Raw genomic sequence first — 19,347 nt, 5'->3', positions numbered from 1 at the left:
TTGATTTCATCGACGTTGATCCTCTGTTGATGTATGTTTTATACGTTGTTTTATTTGTTTCTATGTTTGCGTGTCGTTCTATTCTCTGTTTCTGTCCAGTCGTGTTGAGTTCTCATTGTCTACTGTTCTTTGCCGTTCCTGTCTTTTTCTGTGTTCTGGTTATGGTTTTCTCAAGTCGCACTAACTTTGTGATTCTACAATCCGGCCCATTAAATCACAATTTAGTCAAACCAACGTTCTTTTCTGTTATACTTCGGGCAGTATCAGTCCTACATTTCCTTTCTTTCTTTTTTGGATTTCTCAACTTATTGTTATTTCCATCCTTCTTCATCGTCTTGTCTTCTCCATCATCCATGCTCCATGAAGCTCTCTATTCTTCTACTATTGACAACTGCATTGGCACATGCCGCAAATACGACCCTCACATGTTCAGACATCCATCTCATACCGCTGGATCAACAATGTACTTTCGCTCGAGATCACTGCAGTTCGCCTGATTTCCACATTGGCGTATTCAACTACGTGGACTGGCATTACTGCTCGCCAATTCGACAGTTACTGGTGCCCTTGGCGCTCACGTCCCTTCTCATCAGCTTTGTGTCTCTCGGCACCACTGCCTCGGACTACTTGTGTCCCAATCTCTACTCCATCTCCAAGTTCTTGAACTTGTCCGATAATTTGGCAGGCTTGACCCTCTTGGCCGTGGGAAACGGCTCGGCTGATGTTCTTAGCACTTACAAGGCCTTAAGTGTGGGTCTGGCCGGTTTGGCTGTCTCAGAGTTGGTGGGCGCTGCCCTTTTCATCCTAACAATTGTGGTGGGCTCTATCTGTGTTGTGCGCCCGTTCAAAGTGCCCAAACAGCATTTCTTGCGGGACTCGGCCTTCTACTTGCTTGTGACATTCATCCTTTTCATTGCGCTAGCATCAGGAGGCGTGTCGATATTTGCTTCCGTCTCACTTATGTTAGTTTACGTGTTGTATGTTCTCGTGGCCATATACTCGCATTCTTGGCTTGAGACGTCGGCTCGTAAAAAAGTCCAGGCGGCACGGATTCGGTCCAATTATGATCAGGAAGCTGGCTTAGATCTAGCTTCGGAATATCCCGACAACTTGTCTTCTTTGCCCTCGATAGACGTCCTAGCTGCAACAGAGGAGGAAAACAACGAAGCATCCGAAGAATTCGACCGTTTTTTGCTGAACTATCCCCATAATCCAGCCGAGGAAAGAGTTCCTATCCAAACAGGTTCTTATGGCCTTCATGTTCTTCTTCGGGAGCTTGGAAAGCATTCTTCTCGTCTGGTTTCTGCTCCTTCAGCGAGCCCAATCCGCTTGGTGGCAGACCGCCCCTTAACTGCGCCAACTAACAAATCTGATCCACAAGAGGAGACAGAAGAAGCAGAAAGCGATAGGGAAAGGCAGGCGGAACCAGAATCTGAACAACAGGAAGAACCAGAGGTAGACGAATCCTACTTGGAGGAGAGACATGACAACGCTGGATCGTTTCCATTGTTTCTCCTTCCAGCCTTCACAGCCGGATCATCACTCTCGACAATATTGCAAATTGTGTCTTATCCAGCGAACATTGTTCTCAAATTGACCACGCCAAACAGAGAAATGGCAATCGAGTATGGAGAGCACAGCGCCAGTTTTTCTAACGCCTTCACTTATCAGCCGTCTGGTCTGCAACCGGATAACCAATTCTCCGACTACGACTATCAGGCGGACACCAAGATTTTTAAGGTGCAATTGCCACTAGCCGCCCTTTTCGTTGCCTTTCTTTACTTCTATAGTGCGGCGTATTTTTGGTTTTACATGCCTGTGGCATTGGCCTTCGCAATTGCATTGGGACAGGCATTTCCTTCCGATGTGCCTCGCTTCGAAACACACATGTTGCGGTATCGGGCCATTAACTATGTGGGCTCTTTTGTGGGCTTTGTCCTTTCTGTGCTGTGGATCTCTATCTTCGCCACAGAAATCGTGGCTGTACTCAAAGCGTTGTCTTTGATTTTCAGCATGAGCGAAACCATTTTGGGTGTTACGGTATTTGCATTTGGAAATTCTATCGGGGACTTGGTTTCGAACCTCACCATAGCAAACATGGGAATGCCAGTGATGGCGTTTGGAGCATGTTTTGGAGGGCCTTTACTTTCGCTCTGTTCGTTGGGTCTCAGTTCTCTTTTGAACATGCCCGAAGAAGGGAAACTCCGCGTCGAGTTTACCACCACTCTCAAACTCAACCTCTTGGCCTTGTTTTCTACATTGGTGTTTATTGTGGTGGCTGTGCCAAGAAACGGATGGAAATTTGATCGTGCGATGGGTGTATGTTTGATTTCCATCTGGGCCGTTGCCGTTTCGGTCAGCATTCTTCTTGAGGTGGTGTAGATGTGGACATTGGCATCCATGAATGGAAATATGTGAAAATACTGAGGGTTCGAATAATGATATGATCTTCTGATGTCTTAGTGCCTGCAACATAGTAATAATTCTATTGTTGTTGCAGATGAGATAGAAGATCGTTAGTATTATCAATGCTGAATACGCTAGATTAATACACAATACGAACACACATACACATTTGGCTTGCTTTCGGATCAAAATCAGCTCTATATTTCCGCTTCCTGCACTTCCTCTTGTACTTCTCTTGTCTTCCGCTTCTCTACAATTTTCTGGGTCCAATACCAATTTATTATAAACAATATACCATCAGCCATGCTGGCCATTTATCATGTAAACCTGAGTCTCGCTTAGTCAACTTCTTCAACAGTAGGGCCGCCTGCACCGCCGTCTTGTCCGCCTGGGGCACCGCCTGGGAATCCGCCTGGAGCTCCACCTGGGAATCCTCCTGCGCCAGCTCCAGCTCCAGCCGCACCGCCAGAGTAGGCCTTGGACATGATTGGGTTGGCCACCGACTCCAACTCCTTGTGCTTGTCATCGTACTCCTCCTTGGACGCAGCGTTGGAGCTGTCCAACCACAGGATGGTTTCGTCAATGGCCTTGGTCAAGGTTTCTCTGTCAGCAGCGTCGATCTTGTCCTTCATCTCGCCGTCGTTGATGCTGTTCTTCAACGAGTAAGCGTACGACTCCAAGGTGTTCTTGGACAGGATTCTGGCCGCTTCCTTCTCGTCCTCTTCCTTGAACTTCTCGGCTTCAGACACCATTCTCTCAATGTCCTCCTTGGACAATCTGCCCTTGTCGTTGGTGATGGTGATCTTCTGCGACTTACCAGTGCCCTTCTCCAAGGCCGAAACGTTCAAGATACCGTTGGCATCAATGTCGAAAGTGACCTCAATCTGAGGAACGCCTCTAGGCGCTGGAGGAATGCCAGACAACTCGAACTTACCCAACAAGTTGTTGTCCTTTGTTCTGGCTCTTTCACCTTCGTACACCTGGATCAACACACCGGGCTGGTTGTCCTGGTACGTGGAGAAGGTCTCGGATTTCTTGGTTGGAATCGTGGCGTTTCTCTCAATCAACTTCGTCATGACTCCGCCCGCGGTTTCAATACCCAACGACAATGGAGCCACATCCAACAACAACAAGTCCTGGGTCTTGGAAGAGGTGTCGCCGGTCAAAATGGCGGCTTGCACAGCAGCACCATAAGCCACGGCCTCGTCCGGGTTGATGGACTTGTTGGGCTCCTTTCCGTTGAAAAAGTCCGAAACCAACTTCTGCACCTTTGGGATTCTCGTGGAACCACCAACAAGCACAATCTCGTCCACCTGGGACTTGTCCAACTTGGCGTCCTTCAACACCTTCTCCACAGGGTCCAAGGTCGATCTGAACAAGTCAGCACACAACTCTTCGAATCTGGCTCTGGTGATGGAGGTGTAGAAGTCGATACCTTCGAACAAAGAGTCGATTTCAATCGAGGTCTGGGCAGACGACGACAAGGTTCTCTTTGCCCTCTCACAAGACGTTCTCAATCTTCTCAACGCTCTCTGGTTGGTGGACAAGTCCTTCTTGTTTTTCCTCTTGAACTCCTGGACAAAGTGGTTGACCAACCGGTGGTCGAAATCCTCTCCTCCCAAGTGAGTGTCACCGGCAGTGGCCTTGACCTCGAAAACACCTTCGTCAATGGCCAAAAGCGACACATCGAACGTACCACCGCCCAAGTCGAAAATCAAAACGTGCTTTTCGCCTCTGGACTGGTCCTTCTTGTCCAAACCGTAGGCAATGGCTGCGGCAGTAGGCTCATTGATGATTCTCAAGACGTTCAAGCCGGCAATCAAACCTGCGTCCTTCGTGGCTTGTCTTTGCGAGTCGTTAAAGTACGCAGGCACCGTGACGACAGCGTCCTTGATGGTGCCGCCCAAAAAGTTCTCGGCGGTTTCCTTCATCTTGGTCAACACCATGGACGAGATTTCCTCGGGCGAAAACACCTTGGTCTCGCCTTTGAACTCCACCTGGATCTGGGGCTTGCCGCCCTTGTCAATCACCTTGAAAGGGAAGTGCTTCTTGTCCTCCTGGACTTCAGGGTCGTCAAACTTGCGGCCTATAAGTCTCTTGGCGTCAAAGACTGTGTTGGCTGGGTTCATGGCCGCCTGGTTTTTCGCCGCATCACCAATCAATCTTTCTGTGTCGGTAAAAGCGACGTACGAAGGCGTCGTTCTGTTACCTTGGTCGTTGGCAATGATTTCCACTCTGTCGTTTGTGTAGTGGGCCACACATGAGTATGTGGTACCCAAGTCAATTCCAATAGCTTTAGACATATTTGAGCTTTTAGATGTTGGTGAGAAGAAAAGAAGAAATGGGCGGCAGGTGGGGCTACGCCAGCCTTATATACTATCGCCATGGGAGCACCGGAAAGTTCTAGTCGCTTCTGGCATCTCCACATTTCAATTGTTGCTTGCAGAACTTTCTAGACACTCCTGGAATCTTCGAGAAAACGCGGATCCACACGAGGGGACCGCTTCCACATTGGGCAATTTCGAAAAAGAAATTACACTCTTCATCTTTGGCGCCGTCTCCGTTTGCCCAAGTGCTCCTGATTGGGCATGTTCCAGTCTTTGGGTGCAAATTGTCCCTTTGGCTGAAAACCGGACAAGTCGGGGTGCGCGGGATCGGGCACGTGCACAGTGGTGTGGTTTGTCCTGTATATAGACCAGTTTTCTTCCGATAGGAGAGAATCTTCTACAAGCGTCTGGTTGCCGGGTGGGACGGCCATAGGCGTTATGAGTGTGGGCCCAGTTTGTCCGACTGTACCTGGTTCTCTATGGGCTTCCATGCCACGGGTTGTTATATGCAGTCCGATAGCTCTTGCAGTCTGATAAGGTTGAATTTCATGTGGTAGTATGAAACCCAAGAAAGTGCTTTTTGGTGGAGAAAGTGTCCAAATAATCTAAAATACTATGTGCTTTTTACCCTGTAACAGTGTGGATATCAGAGTAGGACAAGTAACGACTGGAGAAGACATCAACGGTAACGAAAGTGTCAAATGAAAGAAATTGGCTAACTTTCGGATTGAGTAGCTTTTACATGTGTCTTGCCTGAATTGAAGACAGATGCAAGGAATTAGTCTTGCAGAACTTACACTATGTAGTTCATTGATGTGTTAGCTTCGCATAATGCACAGTAAAAAACATTTACGCCTGAAATACTCATCAGGCAGATGATAATCACTAAACGCTGCCTAAAGGCTGTCGTCCTTCCTTTCCAGTAGAGCCATCACAACCGGTTTGCAAGAGTTCAATTAACGCCCGCATTCGAACACATTGAAGCTGGAAATGAGTAGAGTATTGTTAAAATAGTATCAACCTATAACAGTGTGCTCAATTACCTTGGGAAACAGAACTTAAGGGATCTACATGATGGCTTTAGCGGACCGATGACCTCTGCTGATCGTTAAGGAAGTCTGTCCTTTGTAGAACATTGCTTAATGGCCTGGATATCAACGATCTTGGCAATTGTATCGAATAAGAAGTCACTCTGAATAAAAGAGGTTAGGTCATTTTAATAAAAGACGTAAAGTCATTTTAATAAAAGAGGTTAGTCATTCTAATGAAAGACGTAAAGTCAGTCTAGTAAAAGACGTAAAGTCATTCTAATAAAAGACGTAAAGTCATTCTAATAAAAGACGTAAAGTCATTTTAATAAAAGACGTAAAGTCCTTTTAATAAAGACGTAAAGTCATTTTAATGAAAGACGTAAAGTAATCAAAAATAAGAGGTATAGATATTCAAAATGAAAGAGCTAAAGTCATTCTGCAACAAAAGTTAAACGTCATTCCGAACAAAAGAGCTAAGTCACTCTTTTAGAGTTAAAGTCCTCCTAATGAAAGAGATAGTCACTCTAATTAGTTAAACGTCATTCTAATAAAAGTTACGTCATTCTTGCACAGCTTTCTTCATGATGTAGCTAGGTCCAAATCTTAAATCAATCTGAAGCGAAGGTGTACATCTAGTAGCGAATATTCCATACTTCGGCATACGTACAAGCTAGGTGCGGTCAATGCGACATTCTACCCTCAACAGTTTAGCCACTCGACTCTTCCTTTTATCCTTTCTTTTTATCCTCTTCATTTTTTATCCTCTTCTTTTTTATCCTCTTCTTTTTTATCCTCTTTCTTTTTATCCTCTTCATTCGTTTCTCCTCATCTTTTTCTTCTCTCCTCTTCTCTCCTCCAATTACCGTCCGTATCCGAGTCACATGGCCGCGCACACTGACTCGGTTCCGCTCCTACACCCATGTAAAAGGATATAAACCCGCCCAACCACCATCTGCCTTTTCTTTTCCCACACAAATGTTGAGAACCTTGGCCAAGCAAAGTTTGCGCGCTTCCCCCTTCAGATGCGCCGTGAGATTCAACTCCGTCAACTTCAAGTTGAACACCCAGAGCCACGTCTACAAGTACTTGGAAGAGGGCCCCAAGTTTGTCAAGTTCACGCCGGAACACGAGTGGCTTGCGGTGTTTAAGGACGACACTGCGTTCATTGGAATCACCAACTACGCGTCCGAGGCCTTGGGCGACACCACGTTTGTCGAGTTGCCCGAAGTGGGCGTGTCGTATGAGGCAGGCGAGTCTATTGGCTCGGTGGAAAGTGTCAAGAGCGCCAGTGAGATCTACAGTCCTGTGAGCGGCGAGGTGATTGCCATCAACGACATTTTGGAAAGCAAGCCACAGTTGATCAATGACGACCCTATGGGCGCCGGCTGGATTGCCCAGATCAAGTTGGCCGAGACTGCCGAGGCTGTGGAAGCCAAGGACGACTTGTTGGACGGCAAGCAGTACGAGGCCTCGTTGGAGGAGCACTAGATGTGCAAGACGACAGTGTATTACATGAGATCGCTCATAGAACAATATCATAACAGAATGTACAGAATGTAAGAATGTAAGATACTATGTAACAGACCATATAGACCATATAGACCATATAGACCATATAGACCATATAGACCATATAGACCATATAACATAGAAGTGAATCATAAGGTTATTAAGTCGATGGAATCAGCTGCAACGGCTCCTACATAATCCAATGCCATTGGATTCTCTTGGACGTGGAACCATTTAGATTGTTGATTCCATTCTTCTGCCTACACCCATCGCTTCAATCGTTTAGGGTAGAGAATCAGTCAATTTGGGGACCTGAGTCGTAAGTTTCCTGAATGTCCTGGATGTTTTTCTTGTATAGTTATACTTTTTTTTGTTGGTGCCGTTACGTTTCTTGGACTTTCTACTCACGGGCTTGTGTTTAATTTTTTCACAATTCACCATCTTGCAGTTCAGAATACCTGTTCAGTCTCATGTACGCCATTCTCCTTTTCTATAACACATTGTATAATTGTGAAACCACGTACTTGTGTATTTGGTGCCATTTCATGGCTTCACAATATTGTTGCATTCCACCCAATTGTAAAATCTTTCATCCTCCTATGATCCACAATTCGTCTCACCAACTGACCTCTACACAGACAAATGACAACTTTAACTTTTCCAGTCTTAGGAGATGAGACAATTGTTTAGGCTTGTATTTGAGCTTAGTGACGTGCATCAGTAGGATTGGCATTGAAAGTTGTAATCTCAAGGCGGCCACAAATCTACCTATAAATCTGTTGGAATTATCAATTGTATGTGAAGAAGTGTTTTTTCTTTTATTCGCCTAAAGTGGATTAAATTCAGAGCTTCAGACAATACCACCTGTTTAATCCCATTTGTGTTCATCTACCTGATGCATGAAAGTTCTTTCCTACGTAAGATAACTCTTTGTAGCCTAGATACAAAGAAATCAGAGATCTCCCTTCCTAGGTTTTTCTACAAGGACAAGCTCAAACTATGAACTTATTAGTATTGCCCTTCTTTCACGTTATTCCGTAGGTTGCCCGAAATGAGAATTGAGAAATTCAAATACTCATTTTTTTAACACCCAGGGGTTTCTCTTTTACTAATTTAATTACATTTATGACCAAGGTAATTCAAATGGCAGATATTTTCCTAGCTTGAATCTGGTCCTTATTATGGTTCGACTGCATATAATAAAATAGCCGAAACAGGAAAATGCATATGTTGGATATTCCAAATAATGGAAGAACAAAATCCCAATATTAAAATACGTTTTCAGATCCAGATCTTAAGCATAGTGATTTGCATTGATATAAGTAAATAGAACCGGTAAAGAAGGATGATGGCACGTATGTGAAGCCTAGGCCCGGACTCAGGCATTGTTAGAGCAGTAGGCCATAGTAAGGAACAAAGGGAAGAACATCCTTCGGAGAATAAAGAAACTCGCAAGAAAAACGGTGGAGTTTGATCCGGAGATAAGAGTCATCGCAAGATGGCCCTACACTTCCTCATCACAGCTTTCATTGAATACATACTAAGAGAAGTGCACGGCAATTGGCACGATAATCACAATCAACACGATAATGATGCCCAAGATGATGCACAAACGCATCTTCATGTCTTTCCACCACATGTCCTTGCGCACTCTGTTGGCACCACGGCGGAAGCCCTGGGCGCTGATGGCAAGATTATCTGTTTTGTTCTCGATCGAGTCCAAGCGCTCGCCTCTTTCGGCAACCTTGTTGATGTTGTCTCTCATGATGCCGACGGTGTCATCGATTTGCTGCACATGTTAGTAAGGGTCCGGGGAAACAGGGTTGGGAAAAAACATACCGCCTGGATGGCCGCCGTTCTCGAATTCGACTGGTCGCCAGTCGTCTGGTTAGGAATGTATGGGTCGTATGGGACACTAGAAGACATTGTGGATATTGAGCCGAAGAGATGGGAGTCGGTAATTGATTTGTATTTCAATGTCGCAGTGGGCAGTGCCTGCGCGCGTGACAAGGGAGTGCGCATTTGGAGCGGCACACAAAACGCCATGAGTGTGAGGCATTACCCAGCCCGTTTTGCAGCCGCAGCCAAAAGTTCAAAAATTCCCAATCTCGAGCGTTCCAATGGGGTCTATTTATATTGAGGTGGCTGCAAAAGGATTTCCCAACAGGGATGGAGGAGGCACGGGTTTATGGAGGGGAAGAGAAGCGAAGTGAAGCAATAAGTTGCATCTGATAGAGTTTTATGGAAAGTTCGTCATTTATAGACGGAAGGAAGAAAGAAAAAAGAGGAAGAAGGAGAAAAAGAGAAACAATAGAAGGACCGTTGTAGATGTTATTTGTATTTGAATATCAATGTGATTTATTGAAGTATAGTAGATACGTGATGACATGAGATGAAATGAGGTCTCAACTTGTGTCGATAATGTATCTTCAACCTCCACAAGAAAGTGTCTTTATTGTTTTGTTTTATTTTAGCTGGTGGATGTACCTTTTTCATTTGGCTACAACATTGAAAACTGTGCGAAAACTGCGAATACATTGACTAGATTGAAAAAGCCAGTCAATACGAAAATCGCAACTTGTTCAAATGGACTTCTGATTTGAGCAAAAAGAGAATCTGTTTTTGTAAGAGAATTTCTCGAAAGTCTCTCATACCATCTTAGGCTAACTATAACTGACTGAAGACTTGAGAATCGAGGTGACGAGCCGAGGAAAAAATATCAATATAGCTGGTCTCAACATATGCTTCATTTTTAACAATCCAAGGCGTTGAATCTCAATGTTTAAGGAAGAACCGTTCTTGCATAGTTTAGACGTGGAATGATGGCTTACTACACTGTCTTTGACCTAAAACGGGTATAATCCTATGAAGATTTGCTTAAACCACACCTTCACCAAGATGAACAATCCACGACTTGAGTCTCTACCTTTCAATTCAGACCATCGACCATTCAAACTGTCTCCGTAATAATACAAAAGAACTACAATTATTCAAACAATAGGATAACAGTCACCACTAGCGTAAAATGAACTTTCGGTGGATACAGTCACCATAGACGTAAAATGAACTTTCGGTAGATCTGGCATCTGTGGGACCTAGAAAATCACAATAGAAGGATTCTTTCTCATTACTCGTTATACATTATCCCGGCTCACTCCGGTCGAATCAGTTGTTTCTTTGAATCTTTCCTGCTGTCTTGATCTTCTCTTGCTGCTTAATAAGCAGAGGCCAATGCTTACGTAAGCAACGGCCTCCAACCACCTTCAAAACGCCGCCAACAGACGATACAGACCCAAAATGAAGCCATAGCGCAGTCCCAATACATCCCCAGTTGGCATCTCTCCGCATGTCTTGATTTGCACCCAAATTCTCCCTTCGCACATGTGCGCAACTTTGCTCCCACTTGAGCCCTGATTACTAATACCCACAAGTATAAAAGGGCCCCGCTTGGCACTATGATTAATTAAAAATCACAATGGGCAAAGACTCAACAACAAAGGTTTTCTTGACCGGTGCCACTGGCTATATTGGAGGCGAGGTTCTTTACCAGCTTCTATCGAATGGGCAATTTGACGTTACTGCGCTAGTTCGGAGCGAGAAAAAGGCCGACATCCTCCGCCGCAGAACCAACGACAAGGTTAAAACCGTTTTGGGCTCGTTGGACGACTCCGTGATCATTTCCGCCGAGGTCGATCGTGCCGATGTGGTTATTAACACGGCCAATGTCGATCATGTTCCTAGTGCCCAGGTTATGGCCGAGACGCTAAAGAAGAAGACGAAAAAGACGGTCTTCATCCACACGTCCGGAACCTCGGTTATTGGTGACGACTTGGACTCCGAAAAGGGCCGCTCGGCGAAAATATACAGCGACATTGGCTCCATAAAAGAGATCAACCTGCTTGACGAAAGTCAGCCGCATCGGCCTGTGGACAAAATCGTTCTTAGTATTGAGGAGGAAAACCCCTTGGTCAAGACGGTGGTTGTTAGTCCTTCGACGATTTTCGGCAAAAGCAATGGCTACGACAACGTGTATTCTGTGCAGATTCCGTACTTGGCCCAGCTTTCGAAAGATCACGGCAAAGCCTTCACGGTTTATCTGGGAGATTACATTTGGTCGCACATTCACATTTCCGACTTGGGTGATTTGTACTTTTTGCTCCTTTCCAAGTTGTTGGCAGACCACCCTATTCCAACCGGCAAGGAAGGATACTACTTTGGCGCATATACCGACGACACTGGAAGTGCCGACCTTTCGCCTATAGAGCATACATGGAGGGACGTTTCGGCGAAAATCGGCGAGCTTCTCCATGAAAAAGGTTTGGTTTCGTCGCCGGAACCTGAGCCGTTATCGCCCGACACCATTGTATCTTTCTCAGGCAACGAGTTTGCGCCTTTCTATTGGGGCACCAACTCCAGAAGCAGAGGCGACAACGGTATTCGGATCGGCTGGAAACCAAAGTATGCAGAGGCAAAAGTGTTTTGGGACTCGATTTCTGACGATGTGGAGCATGCAATTGGGAAATAAGCCAAGCCAGCTCAAGAGCAGTAAACATGTCTAGGGTAGTTACATAAAAAAGATAAACGTCGATACATGTACAATATAGAAGAAAGTAGATATGTGCCTTGAATCGCCGAACCAGATGGGACAATCCAGGCACTAACATTACTACTAACTATCATTTAATGTAATGATTCTTTGACGGCAATTAGCAAGTCAAGGAGAGTAGTTTATCACGTCTTGTTTATTTGAGCTGGAATTAAGCAAGCTGAAACGCTCAATATACATATACGCATTTGTGAATGTTTTCTGCTTCATCGTCAGAACACATATAGTAGAGCTTTAAAGAGCCAGGTTTATCATCTATGCATTTAATGCATTGTTTCCTCTATCAATATTATATCATTGAGTTTCCGTATTAAAGTAGAAAGTATACCTGTTTTGGTATGTCTTGTAATTTATCTGATGCTAAATTTGCTGATAAAGCTGGATCGGGTCCACCAAACCAATTTGATCAGATTATTTAAGTCAGATCAACAATAGTACCAAGTCCGGTTCTGAGAAGTAACTTTCGTTTGAACAATTGCTTTCAGACCATCAACCATTCAAAGTTAGATGATAAAATGTATTTCTTTGAGCTACAAGTAATTCACACAGTATCATAGCAGCATCGGAGCAACGGTACTTCCAATGAAAATTAACAAGGAGCCAGACGCTCATACCTTGGACTAGCAGCCAATTACAAAACTCCATGTACAATTTGGCCAAAATCAATTTCAGCCATACTTGACAATTACAATTTCAGTCAGGTAGAAATTTGAAAAATAGAGTATTCATCACGCATGTGTGACTTTCATGCAACGATTGCATTCCCATGAAGCTTGATTCGAACAAAAAAAATCAAAACCAAAAATCCGAACCTATTCTTAAATCCAAAAAACAAAACCCACTTCGTAAACTACAACAATAGCCGGCTACAGCTATCGTCTATTTATGAGGTCACGTGCCCAATGTCAAACACATGGCTGGTGATTTCAAGATGAAAGAAAATAGCAAAAACCGCCCAAATATACGGAATGGCAGAGATAGAAGGCGAAGCAAAAAAGACACCCAGCGTGACTTTCGGACTTTATTTTTTTCCTGTAGTCTCTGTTGGCGAGATAAGAAACATTGGAGCCGCTTAACTATGGCCCGCCGTCGAGCGGCCTCTATACAGTACGAGCAAACATACAAGCACATATTGAAGAAGGAAAAGGGCAGAAAATGTCGTTTTCCGATTCCAGCCTCCGATTCCCGGGAAATGTCGCCCGCCAAGCACTTGTCTAAGTTAGTCATGCCAGATGAGCCATGGAATTCTCTGGGGCTGTATCAGCTCCGGCACCGCGACGGGCTTTTTGGGTCCCGCACGCCCCAATAGAATGATCTACTCCGCCACGTACCAGCCTCAAGACAGAAGCCCAAAATCAGAACAGGCGGCCGCATGCGGAAAGAATCCCGAAACACAAGCGGGAAATGCCGTGCCCAAACAGCCGTGGAAATTAGCCCGACTCTGCAAACCCATACCTCCGGGTAATCTCGAGTGGCTGGCGCCGGCAAAAACAAGAGACCAAAAGCCAAAAAAAAAATCGGCGCGGCTGCCTGCACACAAGCGCGCGCGCCTTTCGGCCTGGGGAGGCACAAAATGACACCGATTTCTTTTTTCCGTCTTTCTGGTTTTTCTTACCACTTCTATCTTTTGATACTACAATAAACACAATGGACGGTGGTATGTATTTCTAACGGCGACGGCTTCCCGTACGACCCGACCGCGCATGCGTCGGGATGTCTAGGGTGCTGTTTTTCGCCCGCTTCAACAAGTGGTTTTCGTGTTTCTTCGCCCAGCAAAAGACCGCCCACCCTTACTTGACGATATTAGCCGCCAGCCCCTCGAATCAATCGCCGTTTTGGCCCTGTGACGCCACCGCGGGCCCGACAATGTGCTATCGCCTGCCACTGGTCCCGGTTTGCCACCGTGTCTCGTTGGCTTTTGCTGGCGACATTGTGTGTTGGGCCGCGGAGGTGATTCGACGCACTGGCGCGGGATTTTCGATTTTCGGAGCATGCCGGATAGCTCAATCTGGCCAGCTTACGTGCTACAGCAGCTTGTGCCTCTTGGCGGCTGCAATTGCGGCCGTGGCGGTTGCCTGATCTAGTATGGCCAATGTCGTCGAGTTTCCGTGGGGTACGGGTGTTTGTGGGTGTTGTTGCGCCCCCTTTTTGCCTGGCGCGCGCCTTTCCATGGAGAAATGGCCTCGGCACGACCCTGTTACACTTTACTCGATTCAATACTAACTCCCCTCTAGAAGAAGTTGCTGCATTGGTTATCGACAACGGTTCCGGTATGTGCAAAGCCGGTTTTGCCGGTGATGACGCCCCTCGTGCTGTTTTCCCATCGATCGTGGGTAGACCAAGACACCAGGGTATCATGGTTGGCATGGGCCAAAAGGACTCTTACGTCGGTGACGAAGCTCAGTCCAAGAGAGGTATCTTGACCTTGAGATACCCAATTGAGCACGGTATCGTGACCAACTGGGACGACATGGAAAAGATCTGGCACCACACTTTCTACAACGAATTGAGAGTTGCCCCAGAGGAACACCCAGTCTTGTTGACCGAGGCTCCAATGAACCCAAAGAACAACAGAGAGAAGATGACCCAGATCATGTTCGAAACTTTCAACGTTCCAGCTTTCTACGTCAACATCCAAGCTGTCTTGTCCTTGTACTCTTCTGGTAGAACCACCGGTATTGTTTTGGACTCTGGTGACGGTGTCACTCACGTTGTCCCAATTTACGCTGGTTTCTCCTTGCCTCACGGTATCTTGAGATTGGACTTGGCCGGTAGAGACTTGACCGACTACTTGATGAAGATCTTGTCCGAGCGTGGTTACACTTTCACCACCACCGCTGAAAGAGAAATCGTCCGTGACATCAAGGAAAAGTTGTGTTACGTCGCTTTGGACTTTGAGCAAGAAATGCAAACTTCTTCTCAATCTTCTGCTATTGAGAAGTCCTACGAGTTGCCAGATGGACAAGTTATCACCATTGGTAACGAGAGATTCAGAGCTGCTGAGGCTTTGTTCCGTCCATCCGACTTGAGTTTGGAAGCTGCTGGTATTGACCAAACCACCTACAACTCTATCATCAAGTGTGACGTTGATGTGCGTAAGGACTTGTACGGTAACATTGTTATGTCTGGTGGTACTACTTTGTTCCCAGGTATCGCTGAGCGTATGCAAAAGGAAATCACTGCCTTGGCTCCATCTTCTATGAAGGTCAAGATCATTGCTCCACCAGAAAGAAAGTACTCTGTGTGGATTGGTGGTTCCATCTTGGCTTCTTTGTCCACTTTCCAACAAATGTGGATCTCGAAGCAAGAGTACGACGAGTCTGGACCATCCATCGTCCACCACAAGTGTTTCTAAGCTTGTGGCTCTTGCGAGTAAAAAAAACATTCGTTCTTTTTTTTATACTATTATTGAGATGTTTTGAAAGCAAATGTTTAAAATAAAGACGAATCTAGACGTTATCTGTAGATAAGTTGTAGGGTTTCGAGTATTCGTGGTTGTGAGTTGTGGAAATCCAGGTTTCCCTTATTGAAAGGTGTGGTAAATGTTAAGCTACAAAGTATTGAGAATCTGGAACTTTAATTATGTGAACGTGTCTGGGAATATAAATAGTCATTCTTCCAAAGAAATCCAAGTTGGTCATCAATCTTCAATAATATGCTGACATGGATTTTAATAAGAAAACGAAAGTTGAAATGGCAATTTCACATTGCTGAATTATTTAAATTTCTCTTTGAGCACTTGATTCTTTTCGTGAAACGGATCAATCCCTACCATTTTGGTACGTTACTTTTTGAATGCAAACGTCCCATGATCCTAGAATGAAAGATTTTGATAGTGAATTTCCTGGAGATATCTACAAGTCGTAATCACCAAATGCTAGATGTCCAGACCTCAAGGATCTGAGTCAGAAAAAAATGAAAAATCGATAAAAATAATTTGAATTCAAGGTAATGATCACATCTCCTTTTTGTCCTAACATAGGCTTCAGTCCTTTGATGTATCCTGCCAAACTACAGTCAGTCTCTAAGTTTTGATTGTATTCCATCTCTTAAAGTGCAAGTTAATCAAGTAGCTTTGTACACGTATTTGGTGATGTAACATCATCTTGTACATATACTCAAAGATCCGTTGGGTCTAAGCTACTTAAGTTCAAGGGTGGGAGTCGCTCCTTTCAATCTTCCAAGAACACACTCCGCCGCATAACGTGGAATCACATTGTCCTCGTGCAACATGGCGAAACTAGAAGTGGCGTCTTGACCGGCAAACTTCACGATGGATTCTTTTCCGCCCGGATGGTTGTCCAAAAACTTAGTCAAGTCCAAAACAACGTTTTTGACGATGACCCAGCAATCAGACTCGGAGTTGTGTTTGGCCACTTCTTCTGCGGTGAACTCTTTCTCCGGAATACTGAAGGTTTCCTTTTGCTCTGGCTTTTCTGACTTCTTTTCCAGCCTTGGGGCTTCAGGTACACTCGCTGAACCTCCAGTGGCTTCGTTGTCACCCATATCAATAATCACCTTTCTCGATTGCGGGTCAATGTGGAGATTGATCTGGCGCAAACGCTGCACAGCCAAGTTTTTCAACAAAAAGCTGGCCGCCTGGTCTGCTGCCAACCGGCCGTACACCACACATGCCAAAAGAGACGAGCCCCCTAATCTATTGTGGCCATGTACTCCACCAGCCACTTCTCCCGCAGCATAAAGACCATGGAACGGTTTCTCCGTTTCTCCGCCAGCGAAGATCACCTCTGAGCGGTCGTTGATCTTGACGCCGCCCATGGTGAAGTGGAGCACGCGTGTCACGTATGCCACATGGTACTTTGCGTCCGGGTCCATGACAAATGGCGTGGCTGGGAAAAAACGCTTACCGAAGGGGTCATTGCCGGACTTCGCCGCCTCATTGTACTCAGCAAACGTTTTCTGGAGCTCCTCAATCAGTACACCTATCTCTTTCGCCAACTCTTGACCCGAAACGGTACGCATCAACTTGCGCTGTTTATAGTGGGAAACATGGAAACGCAAGCGCTCTTCAGCAGCCGAGCTGAGCACGAGTCGCAACGGGGCGAGGCCCTGGGCTTCCTGCTTCTGCATTTCGCCAGAGACGTAATCGCGTGTGCCCAATTCGTCGCAGAACCGCTGGCCCTTGGAATTGAGCATGACGCCACCTTCGCCACGGAGCGCTTCAGCCCCAAGGAATAAGAAACGGGGCTTTTTTCTCCCGGCAATGACGTCAGTGTCCTCGTAGTCAATGAGCCCAGTTGGGTGCACTTGCACTTTATCCATGTCTATGGCCACTCCAGCATTCTTCATGACGATTTTCTGGCCGTCGCCCGTGGCGTGAGAGCCGTTTGTCGAAGGGAGGTCGATGATGTCTGGCCGGTAGCGGCGGAGCAACAGGTTTTTCGTGAAGTCTGCCGCGTAACCGCCCGTGGCCAAAATCACCGGACCATGCACTGTCCCGCGCTCTTTCGTGTGGAGATTCTTGTACTTGACGCCAAGGACACAGGAGTGGTCGTTCTCGTCGACCTCCAAATCCACGACCTGGGTGTTTTTCAAGATGGCAATGCGACCAGGCTCGTTCTCGGCCAACGTCTCCAACGTTTCAAGCAAGCGGTAGGTGATGGCCATTCCGGGAAACTTGGCGTCTTTGCCGCGGTGTGTGCGGGGCTGCGAGTGGCCGCCAAGCCGCGACACCACGCTGAGGTCGAGCCCAAACTGCTCTTGGAGCCAGTGCACCGCGTCTGCCGAGTGGTAGGTGAGCACCTTGATAAGCGCCGGGTTGGCGCGGTCTTTGGCGGTTGCCAAAGTGTCTGCGTAGAATTTCTCTACGGAGTCAGGGATTTGCAACTTCACCTGTGTCCGTGTGAGGGCTCCGTTTATGCCAGAAGTGGCTTTGCCGCTGTTTCCGGAGAGAAAGCCTTGCTTGTCCAAAAGAACGACATTGGCGCCTCGGAGATACGCTTCGTGTGCCGCGGAAAGGCCTGCGAGGCCGCCGCCAACAACAATGATCGGGTTGGGAGGAAACGCCATCGAGGAGAAAAAGACAATTCACAAAGAAAAAACCAAAATTCGGGGCGAGAAAAGTGTGGGGCAGAAGCGTCTTTATATATGATTGATAATGCGCGCACAATGATTTGCTGGTGCAGGATGCGGGGGATCCGGGGTGCGTCAACACTTTTCCGGCGGAGACATTTGGGAGGAGTCGAGAGGAAATATGAATTGACAATGAATGGATGAAATTGGAAATGAAGAGAAAAGAAAGAAACAAAAAAGACAGAAAAAGAGGTTCTGAATGTGGAATTGTAACAACGAGAAACAGATGTGATTGAGAACTTTGGTCGTTCACAAAGATCCTTATCATTTGTTACGTTTCGCATTTTACAAAGATCTTTATCATGGAGCTGAATTATGTTTCTACCACCTGTGTACCAGTCAAGACCGGCTACACTTGAATATTGTGTTCTGCTTTCAAACCACTTTTGTCATACGGAATCATTGGATGTATGCTGCACAATTTATTGTCAATTCGTTTTGTTTCTATCTTTTTGCTTTGCCAATATGGCTATGTTGGTATTTGAAAAATTTTTTTGTGCAAGAATCTATAGATACAGCATAAGCCTGATGTCAAAAAAGGATGTCTTGGTCGAGATTGGCGCTGTTCTGCTTCCATGATTTAGCCCGGCATTATGTGCTTTTTAGTGGCATTCGGTATATTTGGACTCTTTTTCACAGTCATTGTTTTTGAGAATGCTCGTTTCTACTTCTGTGAACCCTAGATCTTCCAAGAAACTTAGGCTCTTGTTTTCGATTTTTGACCCAATGATGAAAACTATGGCTCATTACTTGTGCAGAGATGTTACACTTTTCTGAGATTCTTAGTAGTCAAGAAAATTTGCTAGGCCCAAGTCATGTTTCAATTACTTCCACAGTTGATGCGTCCGTGTATACCCTCATTATGTGTTCATAATATTGGTACTGTGTACTTTTTGGTCCTAAAAATCCTAGATAGGACTTTAGCTATCCAAAAAAGAACCTCTCGAAAAAGAGAGGAACAGCTCAATATGTTACATTGCGATGCTTTATTGGTATTCTTGCGGTACTGTGTACATCTTATCTATTGGCTGTCCTTCACACACTTGAAGAAAAGTGTATAACTGAGACTTGGGTAATGCCCAAAATAGGAATAATACACACCGCCTATCACCAAGAGTTTTAAAGGGAGATCTCAAATTGAATCCAAGTAGTTCCAGCTTTCTCACACAATTATATGGATCTGACAAAAGATGATAAACCTCAAAATACCAAGCAGCCTGTCTAGAGACGTCTAAGTAATCGATCCCAACAATTTCATGATGTCATCTCTTGTTGTAGCTAGCAAAGTACAAAGGTTATGTCTTCTTATTGGTCCATTGTGGCACAACATTTATTGCTTCTTCGAAAGTATGTAATTGTTTTGGGCAACAAAATG

The 19,347-nt window shown here is 45.6% G+C and overlaps 7 protein-coding genes across 7 annotated transcripts; 4 read left to right on the top strand and 3 right to left on the bottom strand. All coding sequences in view use genetic code 12, as the record gives it.

The window, feature by feature from the left end:
* Nucleotides 1-360: 360 nt before the first annotated feature.
* On the top strand, nt 361-2,382 carry FOB63_002970 (uncharacterized protein; the record flags this gene model as incomplete). Its single annotated transcript, XM_002615946.2, has 1 exon — nt 361-2,382. The coding sequence occupies one exon, from the start codon at nt 361-363 to the stop codon at nt 2,380-2,382; it is 2,022 nt and encodes a 673-aa protein (XP_002615992.2).
* A 362-nt stretch (nt 2,383-2,744) lies between these two features.
* Nucleotides 2,745-4,709, bottom strand: HSP70 (Hsp70 family chaperone; the record flags this gene model as incomplete). Its single annotated transcript, XM_002615947.2, has 1 exon — nt 2,745-4,709. The coding sequence occupies one exon, from the start codon at nt 4,707-4,709 to the stop codon at nt 2,745-2,747; it is 1,965 nt and encodes a 654-aa protein (XP_002615993.2).
* Nucleotides 4,710-6,739: 2,030 nt separating this feature from the next.
* GCV3 (glycine decarboxylase subunit H) lies at nt 6,740-7,252 on the top strand (the record flags this gene model as incomplete). The annotated part of the gene is made up of 1 exon (XM_002615948.2): nt 6,740-7,252. One exon carries the CDS (start codon nt 6,740-6,742, stop codon nt 7,250-7,252), a length of 513 nt encoding a protein of 170 aa, XP_002615994.1.
* Nucleotides 7,253-8,813: 1,561 nt separating this feature from the next.
* Nucleotides 8,814-9,319, bottom strand: FOB63_002967 (SNAP receptor; the record flags this gene model as incomplete). Its single annotated transcript, XM_002615950.2, has 2 exons — nt 8,814-9,062; nt 9,113-9,319. The coding sequence occupies 2 exons, from the start codon at nt 9,317-9,319 to the stop codon at nt 8,814-8,816; spliced, it is 456 nt and encodes a 151-aa protein (XP_002615996.2).
* A 1,429-nt stretch (nt 9,320-10,748) lies between these two features.
* FOB63_002966 (NAD-dependent epimerase/dehydratase family protein) lies at nt 10,749-11,798 on the top strand (the record flags this gene model as incomplete). Its single annotated transcript, XM_002615951.2, has 1 exon — nt 10,749-11,798. One exon carries the CDS (start codon nt 10,749-10,751, stop codon nt 11,796-11,798), a length of 1,050 nt encoding a protein of 349 aa, XP_002615997.2.
* A 1,728-nt stretch (nt 11,799-13,526) lies between these two features.
* ACT1 (actin) lies at nt 13,527-15,234 on the top strand (the record flags this gene model as incomplete). Its single annotated transcript, XM_002615953.2, has 2 exons — nt 13,527-13,536; nt 14,114-15,234. 2 exons carry the CDS (start codon nt 13,527-13,529, stop codon nt 15,232-15,234), a joined length of 1,131 nt encoding a protein of 376 aa, XP_002615999.2.
* Nucleotides 15,235-16,019: 785 nt separating this feature from the next.
* Nucleotides 16,020-17,909, bottom strand: OSM2 (fumarate reductase; the record flags this gene model as incomplete). Its single annotated transcript, XM_002615955.2, has 1 exon — nt 16,020-17,909. The coding sequence occupies one exon, from the start codon at nt 17,907-17,909 to the stop codon at nt 16,020-16,022; it is 1,890 nt and encodes a 629-aa protein (XP_002616001.2).
* Between the last annotated feature and the right edge of the window lie 1,438 nt (nt 17,910-19,347).

This window comes from Clavispora lusitaniae (genome assembly GCF_014636115.1).
Source record: "Clavispora lusitaniae strain FDAARGOS_655 chromosome Unknown tig00000078_pilon, whole genome shotgun sequence".
NCBI classification, from domain to species: domain Eukaryota; kingdom Fungi; phylum Ascomycota; class Pichiomycetes; order Serinales; family Metschnikowiaceae; genus Clavispora; species Clavispora lusitaniae.
The sequence above is the reverse complement of the archived record's forward strand: the minus strand, read 5'-3'. Positions and strand labels throughout refer to the sequence as shown.